We start from the raw sequence: 21,397 nt of genomic DNA, 5'->3' as shown, positions 1-21,397 counted from the left end.
TCTATGATCAAGTGATTCTTCCTAGTCTGCACTTTCATTCAAAAATGGTCGAATGTAGCAAAGAGCACATAAAAGATTTTGCCGAAAACCTGTTCCTCGGAAACAACAAGGCGAACTAGACAAATTCCTAAGGAAAAAGACTTCTATCCCTCAAGCACCCTCCAAAAAACCCATCTTCCCACTCCATAGATACAGCACCAATGGAGGAATCAGATTCCAGCAATGACGACTCAGAGCGAATCACTATCCACAGACTCCGCTCCTATTTCCAGGTCCTTTCTTAAAAAATGTCTTGCGCCAGCGATGAAACCTTTACTGCAGGAGCTCTCCGAACTCAGATTGGATCTAAAACAAGTGGGACACAGAGTCAAAACACTAGAATCTTCTTAGACAGATCTCATGAACATCTCAAATAACTTAAGGGAACAAGTGATCTACCACCAACACCAGCTTAACACCACCATGCTAGAAGACCAGCAAAACAGAAGTAGACGTAAGAACATCAGACTAAAAGGGATCCCTGAATCCTTTGCCCCAGAAACTCTTGAAATGGTCACAAAAGAAACTTTTACCTCCATCCTAGGCTCTGAAAGAGCCGAAAAAATAGTAATCGAGAGAGAGTCCACAGAGCCTTAAAACCGAAACCAAAACCCTCTGACCCCCCACGAGATCTGATATGCAATTTACTATACAGTTTTGTGGATACCTCCGCTATCCTCACCAAAGCAAGAGAAATACCATCTCTCTTATGACAGCACTCCTATCCAAATCTTCCAAGATATTGCACCCTCCACCTTGGCAAAAAGAAGGAAAATTAAACCTCTCCTGGATGTCTTAAAGGGAACCTGTCATGTCATTTGTATCATGTAAACTGTCCCCAGGTCATAATTAGTGATGCAGTGTGCATCACTAACACACTTTTTTAATGGCACACACACTGGGCAAGCGTGGCTCAGACTAAACAGTGCGCAAGCGCGGGATTGGAGTACGGGGATTCAGGTGACATCGCAGCAAACACTGGGACAGAATTCAAAATGGGGGAGCAGCGACCACAATGACTGAATACAGTAATGAACATCCCTATGACTGAAGGAGCAAGTAAGATATAACTACTGTATATAAAAAGTGGTTTTGACATATGATTTTTTCATTAAAAAAAAAAAAAAAAAGCATGTTAGTGATGCACATTGCATCACTAATTATGACGTGGGGACAGTTTACATTATACAAATGACATGACAGGTTCCATTTAAGAGCCAACAAGCTAAACTACAAGTGGCTGTTCCCCTTTGGCATTGCTGCAATTAAAGATGGGAGACATTACTATACATAGACGAGATCTTCAAAGAGCTTGGGATTCCCTACAAATCTCCCCAATAGAAGTCCCCTTCTGGATGTCACTTGATGCTGGACTTTATTTCCCCCAACTACAGAAAACAGAAGACTGGACCGTACACAAGAAATCTACTTCTACGAAGGCTAGGTAAGCAAGGCTCATGACACCCTCCTCCGGTAGAAAGAGAAGTTCTCCTAGGCTTCACGGTTTGACCTTTGATATAAGGATCTGGGGTTCATCAACCTCTTTTTCCTTACCCCCCCCTTTTTTATTGTCCACTCTCTTTACAAGTTACTGGACTAAAACTACCCCCCCCCCCCCACACCAATTTATCCCATATTTTCCTTTTCTTACCGATTTGCCTCACTCAATCGCTAGAACTGTTTCATTAGACACCATGTTAATGTTTTGTTTATTATTGTCTAATTTTTAAGGTTTCATTAAAGGGGTATTCCGATCTCCAAGTTCTTATCCCAATGTGTAGTAGGTGTAATAATAATATTAGCAAATACCTCCAAGAAGTGTAGCATAGTTTTTCTAATTCTCTGTCGCTTACCTCATGTGCAGACATTGCAGGACCTTAGGTATCCATGGTTACGTCCACTGATATAGTGACAGTTAGTTAGCTAGTTCCTAGTGGCCGTAACCATGGATACCTAAGGTCCTGCAATGCCTGCACATGAGGAAATGGACATAGCCAATCAGCAAATACCTCCAATTAGAAATGGAGAATAGTTTTTCTAATATTATTATTATTACACCTGCTATATATTGGGATAGGATCATGGCGATGGGAATACCCCTTTAAGGATCACTACTTTGACTTTCTTATTAGCTCTCAAGGAGTGCTACGACCCCTTCCTGCTGCAGAGAAGATCTCTTCTATTAATAACTTTTTGTTCTTTATGTTATTTAGTTTTAGGTACCAGCAAATATGCTCATCATAATTTCTAATGGCTGACCTGACTACATGTGACTTGGTTACGGTGGCTTCATTCAGCATGAAGGGCATTAACTCCCCCGCTAAACATAACCAGATTATGACCCTTTTATGTAAAAAGAAAACAAATTGCTTTTTTTGCAAGAAAAAAAAAAGGGACAGTCATGGGGATAACAGCGACAGCGCGGCCAGAAGATTACGGCATCTCCACCATTTGGGGTAATCCAAAGGACAGGGATAGCTTAGGGGCCCCTAGTTCGAGAGATTGAATAGGTGTCCACAGTCCCTGGTCACTATGGGGCTGTACCTTTTTGTATGCATTATGGATCCTATGGCTGCTCTGCAGAACAGCTACAACAACTCTGCCTGGATATAGCAGACTTGTGCTCAGTTGCTTTGCAGAACCCATTGACTCCAGGCTTAGGGCCTGCAGCTCCTGGGCAACCCCTGGTGGAGCCCAAGATCGCTTTGCCGGATAGGTTTTCTCTGGGTCGGGATGAGTTCGTGTTTTTCAGGGAGGCCTGCAAACTTTATTTTAGGTTACGTACTCACTCCTCGGATACAGACGAGCAACGGGTGGTGATCATAATGTATCTTCTCCAGGGTGACCCTCAAGCCTGAACATTTTCTCTCCAGTCTGATTCCCAATCGCTTCAGTCGAAGAATTTTTCAGGCTCTGGGTCTTATTATAACCCCGACCCCGCAAAGCGCCAGTGTCAACGTCTACAGTGAAGAGACGACTCCGGGATGCTGGTCTTCAGGGCAAAGTGGCAAAGAAAAAGCCATATCGGAGACTGGCTAATAAAAGCAAAAGATTAATATGGGCAAAAGAACACAGACATTGGACAGAGGAAGATTGGAAAAAAGTTTTATGGACAGACGAATCAAAGTTTGAGGTGTTTGAATCACACAGAACATTTGTGAGACGCAGAACAACTGAAAAGATGCTGGAAGAGTGCCTGATGCCATCTGTCAAGCATGGTGGAGGTAATGTGATGGTCTGGGGTTGCTTTGGTGCTGGTAAAGTGAGAGATTTGTACAAGGTAAATGGGATTTTGAATAAGGAAGGCTATCACTCCATTTTGCAATGCCATGCCATACCCTGTGGACAACGCTTGATTGGAGCCAATTTCATCCTACAACAGGACAATGACCCAAAGCACACCTCCAAATTATGCATGAACTATTTAGGGAAGAAGCAGGCAGCTGGTATTCTATCTGTAATGGAGTGGCCAGCGCAGTCACCAGATCTCAACCACATTGAGCTGTGGTGGGAGTAGCTTGACCATATGGTACACATCAAGCCAATCCAACTTGTGGGAGGATCTTCAGGAAGCATGGGGTGAAATTTCTCAAGATTATCATAGCAAATTAACAGCTAGAATGGCAAAGGTCTGCAATGCTGTAATTGCTGCAAAGGGAGCATTCTTTGACGAAAGCAAAGTTTGAAGGAGAAAATTATTCTTTCTAATAAAAATCATTATTTCTAACCTTGCCAATGTCTGGACTGTATTTTCTATTCATTTTGCAACTCATTTGATAAATAAAAGTATGAGTTTTCATGGAAAAAGCAAAATTGTCTGGGTGACCCCAAACTTTTGAACAGTAGTGTATATCTCAAGAGGAGGTGGCTGACCGGTTAAGCGAGATCAAACTAGAGTACTCTGATCAAAATACACCAATATCGGTCAGCTACAGTCACTCGTCTCACTGTACAATAGATCAGGTTTGATAATTGGACAAAATTGGGTACTCTGTTGTTGAACCCTGTATCTAATTATAATACACAATCACAGTATCTATAATAATCCTAGGGGCGAGTCCCAAAATTCCAGTCATTAATACAGTCAAGAATGAATCACACGGTTGACAGTGGTCATATGGAGCTTTATTAGCTTAAATGGAGGTGTCATAAAAACTATAGTGGTGTATTTATAATTATTACTACTAATGAAAGATTTGGAACATCCTCACCCATTCGTGGTTTATCACTGGTGGGCTGACATTGGGGACATCCAAGGAGAGGCATCAGATTCTGCCCTATGGCTCCCTGTTAGCTGCACTAACCTAGTACCCCCTTTGCGCTCATCCAGACGAGGGCAGTCCACAGCTAAACCCTTCAGCAGTTGGCTCTGCACTCTCCCTTTAGGCCTCCCGTGTCCCCCGAAGCATTTCTTCCAGAAGAGTCATCAGGGAACCTGTACACATGGTGCAATAGGAGTCTAAACTATGGTGCAAACTATGAGAGCCACACCTGTCTCCTCTATCTATGAGCAAAGCAACAGGGATGTTAATGGGTAGGGGTTATATCATATAACCCATCAATTCAAAAGTAGGAACAGGTGATCAAATCAATCAATTGTCCATGAAAACAAGCCCTTATCAAGTGGCAATTGTACTCATGGTTAGGGATGGGCGAACTGGTGGAAGCTCGAGTTTTGATACCAGACCTGAACTTTTGAGGAAGTTCAGTTAGAATACCCTATCCCCCCCACTGATTCTGCATAGGCATGAAGCTGCCAAACACACCAGGAACCAAAAAAAAAAAAAAAACACCAAGATGAGAAAATCCTAAATATTTCTTTTTGATTGACAGTCCACATTTGGCTACAATGTTTTTATATATATATTTTTTTTTTAGAAAAATCTCATTTTGATAACATTTTTTTGTTTTAGGCTGTGTGCCCACGATGAGTTTTTAGTTCGTTTTTGACACTGCGTATTTTCGTTGTAACAAAAACGCAGCGCCTTACAGTGCTAGCAAAGTATATGGGATTTATAGAAATCTCCCGCTAACTGTGCTTCTTTTTTACTCAGCGGTGCGGGTTTTAAATCTGTAACACGTCAATTTCTCTCGTGGGTGCGCAGATTGTCCCCACTTACAGTAGATGCTGAAAATCCACAGGTAAAAAATGCACATGTGTTTTTAGTGCATTTCCACAGAGGAAACGCATCAATACAATCAACACATGACTGTCAAAGCCAAATACCGGGAAGTATCAAAAACAAATCAGCTTTAAATTTATAAATACAAATTAATGGAGCAGGAAAGAATTGCAGGGAGCAGCCGGTGGAGCCGGAAGAAGCTTAGTTTACGGGAAACAGTTGTCGCCTAATCATCCCTTTTTGTCTCCTCATGGGACGACCGAATAAAGTGCATTTTTTTTCACGCACCAGTGGTGAGTGCCGCTCCCTTCAATTGCTTTTATCTCCATTCATTTGTATATTCACTGCCTTCTTTTTGGGCTAAGCACCTCTAGATCGGGTTGCCCGTTAATCTGTTTGCCATATGTTGCTCCTGGACTTTTTTGTTGCATAATAGTCATAGCAGTGCCAGCGTCTCTACCTCTTTTTTCATGTGTTTATTTAAAAACAGGACATACAAAAGAGAAAAAAAAAAAAAGAGATAAAAACCCATGTACCCCAAAAAAAAAAAAAAAAAAGAAAATCACAAGTAACTTAATTTAATTAATAGATGCATCGTAGGAATGTAGCCTTAAGCTACTTAGAGGGTGCTGCCATATAGTTTTTTTTTTGTGGCAAACAAAAAAGACAGCATCAATAGTAAAATATGAAATGCAGGTCACACTTTATTCCAGGTGGCTTTTTTTCTTTAAAAATAAGTGTATGACAATAGCCCTTGCTGATAAAAGGGCAGGGTAAAGAAACAGTTACATATAGGCCATATTCACACCGTCAATATTTGGTCAGTATTTTACATCAGTACTTGTAAACCAAGGTGAGAAATAGAATAATATAAAAATACTAATTATAATAATAATAGAAACACGTGCACAAATTTTGTATTTATCACCCACTCCTGGCTATGGCTTAAGAATATTGATTTGAAATACTGAGCAAATACTGAATGTGTGAACGTGGCCTTAAAATGAAGGCAAACTACAATGTTATGAGGGAGGCTGGACCAGTGGAAAATATTAACAGCCACTGACACTCATTCAAGCTGGTCGGGGCCAGTAAGGCTATGTGCCCACGATGCAGAAAATTTCCGCTTCATTTCTGCATCTCCTTGCCTGGAAAAACGCGTGCGGAATTTGACACGCGTTTTGCACATGCGGAATTGCCTTGCGATTTCTAATGCACTGTAGATGGCAATTCCGCATGCGTAAACGCACAAATAATGGACATGCTGCGGATTTTTCCGCACATCAAAAACGCATTGAAAGTGCGGAATTTCATTGGGGACCATGAGGGAAGGATTACCAAGTGTTTACGCTGCAAAAATTCTGCAGCATAAACGCTTGAAAAACGCATCGTGGGCACGGACCCTTAGTGTAGTAACTATACGAGTCTGTACAGCACCTGTACAGCTAGTCGGTGCGGTGACTACACATAACTATGACCTTAGCGCAGTACAATTAGAATAATTAGCATCCATTCCCACCCTGAAAGGTAGGTGTGGGAGAGACTGTTCAGCAGCATTTTGTGGCTGGTCTGCATCTTTCTAGACATTGATAACATTATAATCCGACTTCTCGTATGGTGGCACTGGCTCAGCCGTCCGTCCACAGCCCTTTCACTCTCCATTTTATACAACCCATTAGTAGGACATTTAGTATAACACATACACATCAAGTGTTTCAGTTTTATTTTCTCCACCGATACATTAATAAATATTGCAGATTATGCAGTAAAGAAAAAATGTTTCCTGCAACAAAATGTTTATCAAGTTTGATGTTCCGGTATCACGCAGTAATATTTTTCTTGAAGAATTTCAAATCTTCTATAGTCGCCAAGTCTGAACATGGCGTAACTGGCAGGGTTTCGGAGAGGATTATGCATAGGAAGTACAGTACAATACATGTGAATGGGACTTTGAAAAGCTCATGCACATACATCAGATTTTTCCATGGATGTGAAGGTAAATTACCTGGTGGATAAAAAAAAGCGAAAACTGGACAATCTCTTTCATAACATTAACATAACTGGTGATACACACGGGCAATTTTAAGGACAAAACGTATGGTTTAATCCATTTGTGAGTTTATTTGTTCTTCAAGTAGAATTCCAGCATATTAGTGGAAGCTGTAAAGAAATGATCTTCTACCTGGACAGAATGCGGAGAGAAAAGCCACCGCACAATGTCCAAATCCATCAAGTCAACTACTGCAAACAAATCTATGTATACAAGATATCATCCATGGTAATGGGTCCACCCTCTGAGGCACATTTGGCAACTGTCAAGAACCATAATGTAATAATGTAACAAACAGTAAATTTCGTGGGGAAAAAAAAAAAAAAAAAAAAAAAAAAAGACACAAACCCCAACTAATCTGGCTTGATTAGGAGGAAATACATTGTTAAGGAATTACTGAGGGATCCCCACTTATCTCTATGATGTAACTTCGACATTCCTTATAAAGAGCTTTTTAATTTTTAAACAATTCCTTGGATTTTAAAAATAAAAAATAAAGGGTACAGTTTTTCTTTTAGCTTTAGTTAATGAGCCCCAAACTCAATAAGTAATTAAGTCATGAATTAAGCGCCTTCTTGCAGCTATAAAATAAATATGGAAACGTCACACTGCTAAGTAACACACGGAGATGGCGGGAGCTCCACAGTCAGGTGTGTGCAAGGTGTGCACTGAGGCCTTTACAAAAACTAGAGAGACTTAACTCTGCTTATATGCAAGAGACCTTAATATCCCAGCACAATATGCCAGAATCACATGCGAAGGCTACATAATCAACACTGTTAGGAGCGGTCACATGCTGCAGCAACTGCTGGATGACACTAGATGGCAGCAGGAAAGTCTGATAGACTTTCAATAAGTTTCAATAGTACAAAACATTCAATAACTTAGGTGTGTGCCTGCAGGAATACAGCCGGCGTTGGCCTGTAAACCCACAGTCCGCACCAGGTGCCAGCTGACATTCTATCTAGCAGCGGTGACTGAACAGCACTATGCACATGAGAATATAGTCACACTTAATGACAACTCTTAGTCAGGTCACATTCTCGAGATATTATGTAAAGCAGTCAAACAGGCTTAAGAAAAAAAAAGTATAAAAACACACGAGAAAGTCAGTACATGCCATGTACGCTAACTCTTTGGCGCTTACTACATTTCTCCCACTGTCTTGCCATGTGGTAGATTACAGACAAGTACATCAGGATCATGATTAAGATACACTTAGACTTTCATGATATTTGACTCTTCTTCCTAGTTACAAGCTTCCCAAAAACACTGCGTAATAAATCTTCTTTATAACACTACAATCTGATAACATAACACATTGGTAATGGAGTTCAGGAGCACCCTGAAGAACTGCACACAGGCTCATTAGCCCCAGTGCAGGCATGCTGGAACATAAAGATCTTGGATGTAGAACTACACATACATCTACCCTCATTTCATATGTTTGGAAAGTAGCATAATGTATGCAGCACTTCCTTTGTGAACGGCTTAGGTATGAAGTCTTGGCACAGCTTGATACTGTCACTTTAATGTAACTTGGTATCCCTGATCAGTCCTTGAATGACTGCAGTCTTTAGAGCAGTCCCTTTTTACATCATTCCTGAATGAAAATAAATTAATATTTCTTTCTCCAGAAATGCTGTCATTTGCAAAGATCGGGAAGAAAGAAAATAGCTGAACACTAATTCAAGTCTGTCTTCAGTACTCAGAAAATAAAAATGTTTTCTTGACAACATATTCAAACAAGTAATTGTCTGGTCGACTTTACTGCACTTGACTGGAAGCCTGAACAGCAGTCATTCCAAGCAATCTCCTGGGAAAGTTGTACAGCCCTGTAACAAAACATTTCATCTTCTTTGCTCGCAAGGTGCGTGAGAGTGCCACCACTTTAGTCTCTAGTTGAAGTGGAATTTGAAATTAAAAGGTCCTCCTGAGCCGAATGGATTAAATCCCTGCCACTGGTTCCATCCTCGATGGAAGTGTCCTCCACCCCCTCCTTGCTGGCTCTCAGGGTCCAAGGGATCTTCACCAGCATCAAATCGACTTCTCTTCTCTATAAAAATAAAACAAACACCACAACATTTACGTCTTCTCAAAAGACTCCTCTAAGCACATAATAAACCAGAAAACACACATGAAAACCAGCAGTTCTGAGGTTTAGCAGAGAAACATAGATCCACTGTAGTTACTAAAACACGTCATAAGAAAATGCTGTTAATCATGCAGTTTTACTCAACAGTATAACAAAACACCCCACACCATTCTTTCCATCTGTGTCCCTTCAGCAGCCCGACAATGGGAATGATAGCCTGTTTTTGTGGCAAAATTAGAGATGCCACAAAAGCAGTAGGAAGCCGGGATAAGTGATCAGAACAAAACAAGGTCACCTGGATCTGTTAACACTTCTTTGGCAGATGCGATGTCAATGAATTTCTTCTCTGCCTTCTTTTTTTCCTCCTCATTTTGGAAGTTATCTGGGTGCCATTGCTGAGCCAGCTTTCTATAAGCTTTTATGATTTCTTGTTTCTTGGCATTCCTGTGTATTTCCATGAAAAAGGCAAGTGTGAGACAGCTTTCATATTCATACAGGCAGCTCTTGCTTTTCCTAATACCATCAATCGGACTATGAAATGAAATGCTATGTAAGTAACCAGTTCAAGATACAAATAGTTTAGATTCAAAACATTCACAGGCTTCAGAATCATCGCCCTTCTCTCCATAATTGCACAAACTCTTGTTTTCGCATAAAAGTTTTTAATCGGACCTCACAAGGTACAGACACCATTCTTTATCATTGCTGCTCGTTCAAGTTCACCCCACTTTAACAAGCAAAGTTCCTTTGAGAAGTAACCCCCTTTCTTTCCATTAGGATTGATATGGCAATATGTTATACAAATGTTAAAAATAAAAATATGTGAAAATTCCCCATTTGTGTCCTATAAAAGGTATGACTGGCTTTGGCATCACACATAGTGCCCTGATCTCAAGATCAATGAGTCTGTCTTGGTTCATATGAGGACACAGAAGCATTTGAGCAAACCTATATCCACAGATCTGTGGTTAGTTCTCCAAGATGTTTGGAACAAATTCCCTGCAGAGTTCCTTCAAAAACTATGTGGAAGTGCACCTAGAATCGATGCGGTTTTGAAGGTAAAGGGCGCTCACACCAAATATTCTCTTGATTTAGATTTCTCTTTTGTTCCTTCATTTTTATCAATTACTAAAATGTAAAATGAACTGTAACCCGTTTTTAAAGTATTTTAATGAGTATAAAACTTTAGTAAAGTACTGTACAAACCTTTTAGGCCAACTATGAACTTGTAGCAACCTTTTCCTATATTATATTTCTAAACATCCATTATGTATCCCAGGGATATTAAAGAACATACCTTTTTACCCCCAGGATCTTATAGTAATCCCTTTTTTGTGACTGCTTGAGGAGCCTTTGTGCTTTTTCTAGACCTTCTCTTATCTGCTTATCATTTTCGCTATTCTGCTGTGCAGTTTCATAATCCCGAATAGCTGTAAAAAGAAACGTGAAGAATGGTAAGAAAGCTGAATACATCTCCCCAGGTTATATCAGCAGTAGAGGCACTCCGGCAGTAGCAGCTCCCGCGGATTGTGCGAGGATCACCTGCAGAACCCTCCTGATACATTCTCATCAAGAAGCACCATCCTACCACACAGATCTAAGTCTATTAAACCAAACACAGATTTGGCACATTTCACTCAGAGAATAAAATGAAGGCGTTATTTGATATAAATCCTGAATATGCCCCAGTATTTTGTGGTCTTCTATGTGACATGTAACCACCATTTCACTGCTCCGTTCTATTTCAGGCCTTCTACTCCAAGGTGTCTTAAGTAGTGTTGAGCCACCCCCGTAGTGTTCGGGTTCGGTTCGGTTCGTCGAACACCGGGATGTTCGAGGAACTGTTCGTCGAACACCTTAGAACACCGTCGAACACCGTTAAAACCAATGGCAGGCAAACAAAAACACATAGAAACACATAGAAAACACCTGCAAAGGTGTCCAAAAGCTGACAAACTGCTCAGAAGACACTCTCTTTAAAAAAGCCGGCCGGCAAATTCAGCAGCGGCATACACCGGTACCCGACAATTTAGACAAGAAGGAATAGAGCATCACACATAGATAGAAACATGTCAGTCACACATATAAGAAGCACAGTGACAGTGTTGGTTACTGCACTTGTCATTTAGTGTAAAGGATTTATTAAAAAAAATAATAGTGTTTTCATGCACCGTCTCTTTAAAAAAGCCGGCCGGCAATTCAGCATCTGTACCCGACAATTTAGAACAGAAAGAATAGAGCTTCACACATAGATTAGATAGATAGAAACATGTCAGTCACATATATAATAAGTACAGTGATAGTGTTGCTTACTGTACTTGTCATTTAGTGTAAAGGATTTATTTAAAAAAATAATAGTGTTTTCATGCACTGTCTCTTTAAAAAAGCCGGCCGGCAATTCAGCAGCGGTACCCGACAATTTAGAACAGAAAGATAGAGCATCACACATAGATTAGATAGATAGAAACATGTCAGTCACATATATATGAAGTACAGTGATAGTGTTGGTTACTGTACTTGTCATTTAGTATTAAAATAAAGGATTTATTATTAAAAAAATTGGCGTGGGGTTCCCCTTAATTTTAGGCTCTAGCGGAGGTTAAGCAGACGGCTGGGGCAGATGTTTGAAGCCTGGGAAGGGGGTAATACCCACGGAGCTTCCCAGGCTACTAATATCAGCCCCCAGCTGAATACATAGCCTTTACTAGCTATTAAAATGGGGGACCCCCCAAAAAAAATGACGTGGGGTCCCCCCTAATTTAATAGCTAGCAAAGGCTAGGCAGACAGCTGGGGGCTGATATTAATAGCCCAGGAAGGGAGCCATGAATATTGGCCCCCTCCCAGGCTAGAAACACCAGCCGTCAGCCGCCCCAGAAATGGCGCATTCATAGGATGCGCCAATTCTGGCACTTAGCCTCGCTCTTCCACGCTGCCCTGGTGCGGTGGCAGGGGGTAATAGGGTTGGGGTTGATGTCAGCTTATAATGCCAGCTGACATCAAGCCCAGGTTAGTAATGGAGAGGCGTCTATAAGACACCCCCATTACTAACCCCATAGTCAAAGTTAAAAAAAACACAAACACCCAGAATAAAGTCCTTTAATTGAAATAAAGACACAATCCTTTATTGTTCTAAATTAAACCATACTTACCATCACGCCCATTCCAGCTGAAGCCAACGATCTCCTGCAATAAAAGAAAAATAATAAAGCAACCTCATCCTTACCTTTCCATGGTTCCCACGACAGCTTCAGCTCTGCTACATCGAGATGACAGGCTGGACCGCAGCAGAACGCTGCCATCCAGCCTGTCATCCCGCAGACACAGAAGCGCAGGCATGCTTGCGCTGCTCAGCGTCTCTCTGTGACGACATCCAGAGGAGCCGAGTTCATGTCCAATGAACTCGGCTCACCTCATGCACGTCACTGACAGCGTGGGAAAATTCTCACGCTGAAGCGCTGATTGCAGGAGAATTTTCCCACGCTGTCAGTGACGTGCATGAGGTGAGCCGAGTTCATTGGACATGACCTCGGCTCATCTGGATGCCGTCACAGTGAGGAGCGCAAGCATGCCTGCGCTTCTCAGTGTCTGCGGGATGACAGACTGGATGGCAGCGTTCTGCTGCGGTCCAGCCAGTCATCTCGATGTAGCAGAGCTGAAGCTGTCGTGGGAACCATGGAAAGGTAAGGATGAGGTTGGTTTATTATTTTTCTTTTATTGCAGGAGATCGTTGGCTTCAGCTGGAATGGGTGTGATGGTAAGTATGGTTTAATTTAGAACAATAAAGAATTGTGTCTTTATTTCAATTAAAGGACTTTATTCTGGGTGTTGTGTTTTTTTTAAATACTTTACTAGAAATTCATGGCGGTCATGTCTAATACTGGCGTGACCCCATGAATTTTGGGCTTGGAGCCAGCTGATAATACCAAGCTGGCCCTAACCCCTTTATTACCCAGTGAGCCACCGCACCAGGGCCCTGGATGAGTTGGGTACAGCGCCAGAAGATGGCGCTTCTATGAACGCGCCATTTTCCGGGGTGGCTGCGGACTGCAATTTGTAGCGGGGGGGGCCCAGAAAGCTTGGGCCTCCCTGCGCTGCAGATTCCAGCCCCCAGCTGCCTAGTTGTACCTGGCTGGACACAAAAATAGGGCGAAGCCCCACGTACTTTTTTTTTAATTATTTCATGAAATTCATGAAATAATTTAAAAAAAATTGACGTGGGGCTTCGCACTATATTTGTGTCCAGCCAGGTACAGCAGGCAGGAACGGGCTGCCCCCAACCACCAGCTACCTATTTGTACCTGGCCGGACACAACAATATAGGGAAGCCCTTTTTTTCTTAATTATTTCATGAAATAATTTAAAGAAAATTGACGTGGGGCTTCGCCCTGTTTTTGTGTCCAGCCAGGTACAACTAGGCAGCTGGGGGCTGGAATCCGCAGCGCAGGGAGGCCCAAGCTTTCTGGGCCACCCCCGCTGCAAATTGCAGTCCGCAGCCACCCCGGAAAATGGCGCGTTCATAGAAGCGCCATCTTCTGGCGCTGTACCCAACTCATCCAGGGCCCTGATGCGGTGGCTCACTGGGTAATAAAGGGGTTAGGGCCAGCTTGGCATTATCAGCTGGCCCTAAGCCCGAAATTCATGGGGTCACGCCAATATTAGACATGACCACCATGAATTTCTAGTAAAGTATTTAAAAAAAACACAACACCCAGAAAAAAGTCCTTTAATTGAAATAAACACACAATTCTTTATTGTTCTAAATTAAACCATACTTACCATCACGCCCATTCCAGCTGAAGCCAACGATCTCCTGAAATAAAAGAAAAATAATAAAGCAACATCATCCTTACCTTTCCATGGTTCCCACGACAGCTTCAGCTCTGCTACATCGAGATGACAGGCTGGACCGCAGCAGAACGCTGCCATCCAGTCTGTCATCCCGCAGACACTGAGAAGCGCAGGCTTGCTTGCGCTCCACAGTGTCTCTCTGTGAGGGCATCCAGATGAGCCGAGTTAATGTCCAATGAACTCGGCTCACCTCATGCACGTCACTGACAGCGTGGGAAAATTCTCCTGCACTCAGCGCTTCAGCGTGGGAGAATTCTCACACTGAAGCGCTGAGTGCAGGAGAATTCTCCCACGCTGTCAGTGACGTGCAGGAGGTGAGCTGAGTTCATTGGACATGAGCTCACCTTATGCACGTCACTGATAGCGTGGGAAAATTCTCCTGCACTCAGCGCTTCAGCGTGGGAGAATTCTCACGCTGAAGCGCTGAGTGCAGGAGAATTCTCCCACGCTGTCAGTGACGTGCAGGAGGTGAGGTGAGCTGAGTTCATTGGACATGAGCTCACCTTATGCACGTCACTGACAGCGTGGGAGAATTCTCCTGCACTCACCGCTTCAGCGTGAGAATTTTCCCACGCTGTCAGTGACGTGCATGAGGTGAGCCGAGTTCATTGGACATGAACTCGGCTCATCTGGATGTCGTCACAGAGAGACGCTGAGCAGCGCAAGCAAGCCTGCGCTTCTCAGTGTCTGCGGGATGAGAGGCTGGATGGCAGCGTTCTGCTGCGGTCCAGCCTGTCATCTCGATGTAGCAGAGCTGAAGCTGTCGTGGGAACCATGGAAAGGTAAGGATGAGGTTGCTTTATTATTTTTCTTTTATTGCAGGAGATCGTTGGCTTCAGCTGGAATGGGCGTGACGGTAAGTATGGTTTAATTTAGAACAATAAAGGATTGTGTCTTTATTTCAATTAAAGGACTTTATTCTGGGTGTTTGTGTTTTTTTTAACTTTGACTATGGGGTTAGTAATGGGGGTGTCTTATAGACGCCTCTCCATTACTAACCTGGGCTTGATGTCAGCTGGCATTATAAGCTGACATCAACCCCAACCCTATTACCCCCTGCCACCGCACCAGGGCAGCGTGGAAGAGCGAGGCTAAGTGCCAGAATTGGCGCATCCTATGAATGCGCCATTTCTGGGGCGGCTGACGGCTGGTGTTTCTAGCCTGGGAGGGGGCCAATATTCATGGCTCCCTTCCTGGGCTATTAATATCAGCCCCCAGCTGTCTGCCTAGCCTTTGCTAGCTATTAAATTAGGGGGGACCCCACGTCATTTTTTTTGGGGGGTCCCCCATTTTAATAGCTAGTAAAGGCTATGTATTCAGCTGGGGGCTGATATTAGTAGCCTGGGAAGCTCCGTGGGTATTACCCCCTTCCCAGGCTTCAAACATCTGCCCCAGCCGTCTGCTTAACCTCCGCTAGAGCCTAAAATTAAGGGGAACCCCACGCCAATTTTTTTAATAATAAATGACAAGTACAGTAACCAACACTATCACTGTACTTCATATATATGTGACTGACATGTTTCTATCTATCTAATCTATGTGTGAAGCTCTATTCTGTCTGTTATAAATTGTCGGGTACCGCTGCTGAATTGCCGGCCGGCTTTTTTAAAGAGACGGTGCATGAAAACACTTATTTTTTTTGATAAATCCTTTACGCTAAATGACAAGTACAGTAACCAGCACTGTCACTGTACTTCATATATATGTGGCTGACATGTTTATATCTATCTAATCTATGTGTGAATCTCTATTCTTTCGGTTCTAAATTGTCGGGTACCGGTGTATGCCGCTGATGAATTGCCGGCTTTTCATGTTTCACTGTTGGCACTGTTCCCATCGATTTGGGCAATCACTGTAATGCCACAACCACCATGGCTGTGGCATTACAGTGAGTGGTAGACAATCCCTGCATGATTGGTGCTCTAAATAGCGCCAGACATGCAGGACACGCTTTTGGTGCACGAACAGTTATCGAACATAACCTCGAACAGCCGAATTTTTTGCAAATCGTTCGGGTTCGTCGAACAACTCGAACACCGCCCAAAACAGCTCGAATTTGAGATTGGCGAACAGTTCTAGTCGAACACCGCTCATCTCTAGTCTTAAGTAAGACAAAGTATTTGCATCAGATGATTTCCAAGCAGATGTTCCCTCTCAGCAAGTGTTACATTTGTCTTTTGTGCCGTTTCCCGGCAAGACAGCGGGAGGTGCCGACCAATTTATATTACTTAGACACTTGACAGCTCAGTGCAAATCTGTCCTGAAGTATGACATGAATCTGCAAACATTACATCTGAAATCCCGGTAATAAAAAACCGAAAGGGCACTAAAAGAAAAAAAATCTGAATTTCTCATGAGTGGAAGCTTTTTCTACATGCTGGAGCCAACATCAACATGCATCAATGTCAAAACTAGCTTTCCTGGGAGGCTTCAAGCAATACCTATAAATATGTTGTATTCTCCACCAACAAGTGGTTTGATAAACGGCAAAGCAAAAAAATAAAAACAACTAGTGTTCGCCATCAGGTGGAGATAAGCAGATGCTCTCGCTGACATTTACCACTTTGTCAGCAGCAGGTACGCCGAGGGTTTTGACAAGTTAATATACTGTCCAGTTACTTATAAGCGCAGTAGGAATCCACTACTTCATTTGTACTAGGGGGGAGTAGTGGAAGAATAAAAGAGCATAGCTCTGCTCCATCTGTGGTCGTGTCAGCACAGACACACAGGTGTTTAACAGTCATTTAACACGTAGAAAGGATTCTATTTCCACAGTCTGGAACATCCGAACGCTGTCAGACAGCATGGAATATCAGACTCCGCGCATACAGGCAAGTCTACACTGAGAAACAATCTGAAGGCAGGAGACGGGCGGCTGGAACATTCGAAGCCCTACTGATCACAAGAAGAGCCATCTTATGCCCCGCATCCACATTGAGTTGCAGACTACAATAAGTACAGTATGTGCATATATCAAGTCTACCCGACAGATTGCCAACAGCGCTCAGGCAATCACCATCCGTCACATAGACTTTGCATAAAGCAGCACCGCACATGATTGATGGCAGCTCCATTCAAATTTGGGGCACAAGACCGTGCTCAATGGGGAGTCCCAGTGATCAGACATCACTACTTCTCTGACTACTTGCAGCGTCTACTAGGAGTGGACTGGTTATTGTTTTATTATGGAGTTAATGGTAAAAACCAGCGATCACATTTTTTTTTTTTCTATACGACTTAGATAATTTTTTATTCTATTTTTTGTGTCAGTATAATGAAATGGATTAAAAAAATTTCCTTTTTTTTGCAATTTTATTGTACAGGTCTTATAGCTTGGGTCGTTCTGAATGTAACAATACCAAACGTGTACTTTTTTTGGTTTACTTTCATGTAAACGAAACAGCGTTTTTAGGGGCAAGGTTTTTTTTTGTTGTTGTTGTGTTTGTTTTTTTAAGGTTACTTAGTCCCTATATGGGACATTAACTTTTTACTTGTCTGATCACTGATCTAATATAATGAAACACTTATGTACTACAGGATATTAGAATTTTACACTGATTTCGCCTTTTAGGCACTGCTTATTGCAGGACCATATGGGCCACTGAAAGGCCATTTCTAGGCCTCTGGTTGCCATGGCAACTAAGACACCTCGCGTTTGAAGAGTGCCGATAGGCTTAAAGAAACAGCCATCAAATAACCATCTAAATACCAATGGCACTAAAGACCAGGACTGTGGAGGCGTGAACTCGGAGTCTGAGCCCATTTTGGTGGAGTCGGTATAAAATGGACCGAGTCCAACTCCTAAAATAAATAAATTAGGTACAGTAATTCAGTGCAGTTTGTGGGGAATATTTTGTTCATACGCATTTGGGAAAGAAATTAAATATCCTATAAATGTCTGTCCTATTCCTGATCTAAGGGTCTAGACTTTTAGCTGAGATGAATCTGTGCTACAGTAAATTTATCACTTAAACATGAGCCATGTATGAGGGAGTCGTGGAGTCGGTGTCAGGGAAATTGAGGAGTCGGAGGTTTGGCTTACTGACTCCACAGCCCTGCTACAGACAGTGGTATATAAGGAGTTTAATATTTCCTGTGGCCCTAACAGCAGGGTCTCAGCTATGACATACACCTGGCACCCACACTACTGGTGAGTTTGGTGCCATCATGGTGCCTACATGAACAATGGTTTGTGGGAAATCACCTCCCACTGCATCATACACATACAGCAGATGCCCTGAAGGAGTTAAAATCCTCCTCTCCATATTCACCTGCCACCAGCGATCCAGCAGAGCGGGAAGGAGATGCCTCCTCTGACACACTGCTCCGGCATGATGGAGTTAAGGGGAACAGGCATGCCCCCTCTTCGGATGTCTCGGGAGCTACAGTGCCTCTTGGGCCACAGATGAAAGCAACAGGGGCAGCAAGCTTAAAACACCTGGTATAAATAAACTGAATGTTTCTCTTAAAGGGGTTGTCCATGTTTGGAGAACTTCATTTATTTTTTTTTCAACTTAAGTGCCTAAAAATCATTTTTGAAATTGAGTCTTTACAAATGTTGAACAGTTTGCCTTCTGTCTATTGCTGGCTGCAGAACGAGTTAATTGAAAATCAGTCTGAATTGGTATTTTTACTAATGGGCATGTTTCCCGCGAGAAAATAGTTACTGTACGACCACCTGAATGACTATTGAAAGCGGCAAAGCAGAATATTTAGCTTCAGTTTCTCCATCCCATCAATTGCGTCATCTGTAGAGCAGGACAGCCATCTGTGATGGCATTTATGAGCCTTGTAGCATCCTTGCTTTGATCTAATAACCACAGCTTTCATAACAGGTGCCGAACTAGAAGTAACTTTCTGTACTTCGATCAGGTTCTCTTCGACTGCAGCCCAAACCTCTACCATGCTCTGCGCCAACAATGCCGTCTCCATCAGAACACTACAACATACACTAGAAGGTCTACCTAGTTTTCCAAGACCTCCACTAAGGAGCAGAGGCCTCTGGCAATGGGGGATAGTATGTACAGTGCTGGGCAGAGTTACGCACTTTAACATCCCAGCCCGCATTTGTCAGTATATAGCCCACAGCTCTTCACTGCAGCTACAAAGATCCTATATTCTGCCTGGGAACATGGATAGTAAGAATAGCACAGTTCTCAGGATCACGGATAATAAATTCAGCTATGCTGATCCTATTTATCTAGTCTCAAGAAGCGGATGAGGGGAGAAAAAAAAATTCTTGTGATCACCTCTGTAATAATTCACAATTTGAGAGGTTATTTCTGTGCGAATTATCTGAAGGTGACATAAATCCTGTCTTATCCTGACTTACATGCCCATTTCTCAAAGTAGAGAGCGGCTGGAGGGTGCTAAACTAGGTGTCCCCATATAAACAGCTTTTTGACTTGATTTAGTGACAGCGGAGGTGACATATATATCCGCCAAAGCCAGTGTGAATCATTTATAAAGGAACTTATAGCACTGGCTGATAATATTAATAAGCGGTCGCTCAGAATGAACAATATACACTTATATGGAGAAGCCGCATCCTAGTGCAGCAAACATACCGGAGAAAAATATTAGACATGGCTCGCATACAAGCAGAAGAAAAGGGCTGAAAGCCAAATAAAGATCCATTATGCACAAATACGATTTGGCATTATGCACACAAATCCCCATGAGTAAGCCAGTCACAATTTTCCTAACGAGAATCAATCAGCTTAAAATTCAAATGTCAATACGACATCTTTCATATTAGCATATCTAGCTGGCTGCGAGTGTTAACCTCTTCATATATCATCAAGGATCAGGAGGCTCCAACGGCACTTTCAGAAAAGACAACCATTAGAAGGGACAGCACCAGCCAGCCTCATTTTCTCGTACACACACACACACACACACACACACACACACACACACCACTTTCTCTTATCTACGAGCCCATGAAAAACATCTTTCACGGACCCTTCGACTTGCAGAACAATATTGGACAGGTCTCTGTAATTTTTCATGGTTCTTTTGTCCTCAGAAAAGAACATCACCCATGTGAACAGACCCATAGAACTCGTGTCGTGTCTAGTGTAGCCTACCTATAAAAAACACGGGCAGAACTCTTATGACAAAAAGGACATCTGAATGTCGGACACTGAATTAATAGGATTATAGCAGTTATACCAGCTTCCCTTTAATACGGGAAGCAACACATGGGGAAGCAATGGTCTTCATGTCCTTAGGTAATATGGTGATGTATTTACAGCAATTTTCAAGGCAGCTCTGATAGCTTGGGAGCGAGTAGACCCTTACACTGCTGTGAGGGGTCTGTACAGTCCGATCCTTTCTCTATTGGTCGGCAATAGCAGTACATGGTCCCCTAAAGGTGAAATGACCCTTCCCATCATGCTATACAAGCCTGAAGACACGTATACAGACTTCTCAGAAACAAGCTGTCTGCTTTCTAGATTCATCCTAATGCACATTTACAAGTCACCATAGAAACAATAGAAAGAGAATTACAATAACTGTAAAATATTATTTTACATCTTTAGGGTTTGCCATTATTTCAGCCTTAGTAATTATGCAGAATAATAAAATGGCATTTTGTTAGTTATGTAAGGAATAAATAGTTTACAGTGAGTCTGGGGTTATTCTCATCTCTTTAAAATGGGTAAAATTGCAAAAAGAGCTTGATTAAAAAAACAAACACAAAAATACCAAAACAATGCAATTTACCTCTTATTCAAAATCCTCTCCAGTCTTAAAAAAAAGAAGGGGTTTTAATCCTACATAGTTCACGCCACATTGCCTAGGTTACTGTTTGCCTCAGCAGTGTATCAGAGGTGGTCGATTTTCTAGGCAAGAAGGAAGCGCCATCAAGCTCTTTGCTTTAGAACCTGTAAGTGCTGCTCTGTAGCCTGCTGGATCGCAACAGCCAGTGAACGTCAGTGTCACTAGTCTACGCCTATGCCACAGAGGCACAACCATCACATCATCACTCCCCGGAAGCTGGGAGGCAGAGGAGCAGTGGGCTTCTGAAGAATGATCGGGATACAACCCCTTTAAGAAAATAAATTATCTACGAGAAAGTGTCTCAAATAATTTGTAACCCTGAATATCACATTGAGTAGGGCAGGGTTTAATTTTCTATTTATTTTGTAAAAGAAATAAAAATATATATATGCAACATTTTCTGCAGCACTTTACAATGCAGTGGGTAAGTGTCCCAGCAATATCAGACAATTCAA

At 42.4% G+C, this 21,397-nt stretch overlaps 1 protein-coding gene across 1 annotated transcript in view; it reads right to left on the bottom strand.

Annotated features, from left to right (window-relative positions):
- Nucleotides 1-6,868: 6,868 nt before the first annotated feature.
- DNAJC3 (DnaJ heat shock protein family (Hsp40) member C3) overlaps nt 6,869-21,397 on the bottom strand; it is a 49,274-nt gene continuing 34,745 nt past the window's right edge. Inside the window, exons 10-12 of the mRNA XM_073664151.1 lie at nt 10,605-10,737; nt 9,603-9,751; nt 6,869-9,268 (exon numbers count right to left, since the gene is read on the bottom strand). Coding sequence (XP_073520252.1) covers nt 9,111-9,268; nt 9,603-9,751; nt 10,605-10,737 — 440 coding nt within the window. The 3' untranslated portion in view covers nt 6,869-9,110. The remainder of the gene's footprint in view (nt 9,269-9,602; nt 9,752-10,604; nt 10,738-21,397) is intronic.

The sequence above is a fragment of the Phyllobates terribilis genome, unplaced genomic scaffold (assembly GCF_046119375.1).
Source record: "Phyllobates terribilis strain yellow unplaced genomic scaffold, ASM4611937v1 Scaffold_2__4_contigs__length_985480577, whole genome shotgun sequence".
NCBI classification, from domain to species: Eukaryota; Metazoa; Chordata; class Amphibia; order Anura; family Dendrobatidae; genus Phyllobates; species Phyllobates terribilis.
This window is presented reverse-complemented; position numbering and strand designations above follow the sequence as displayed.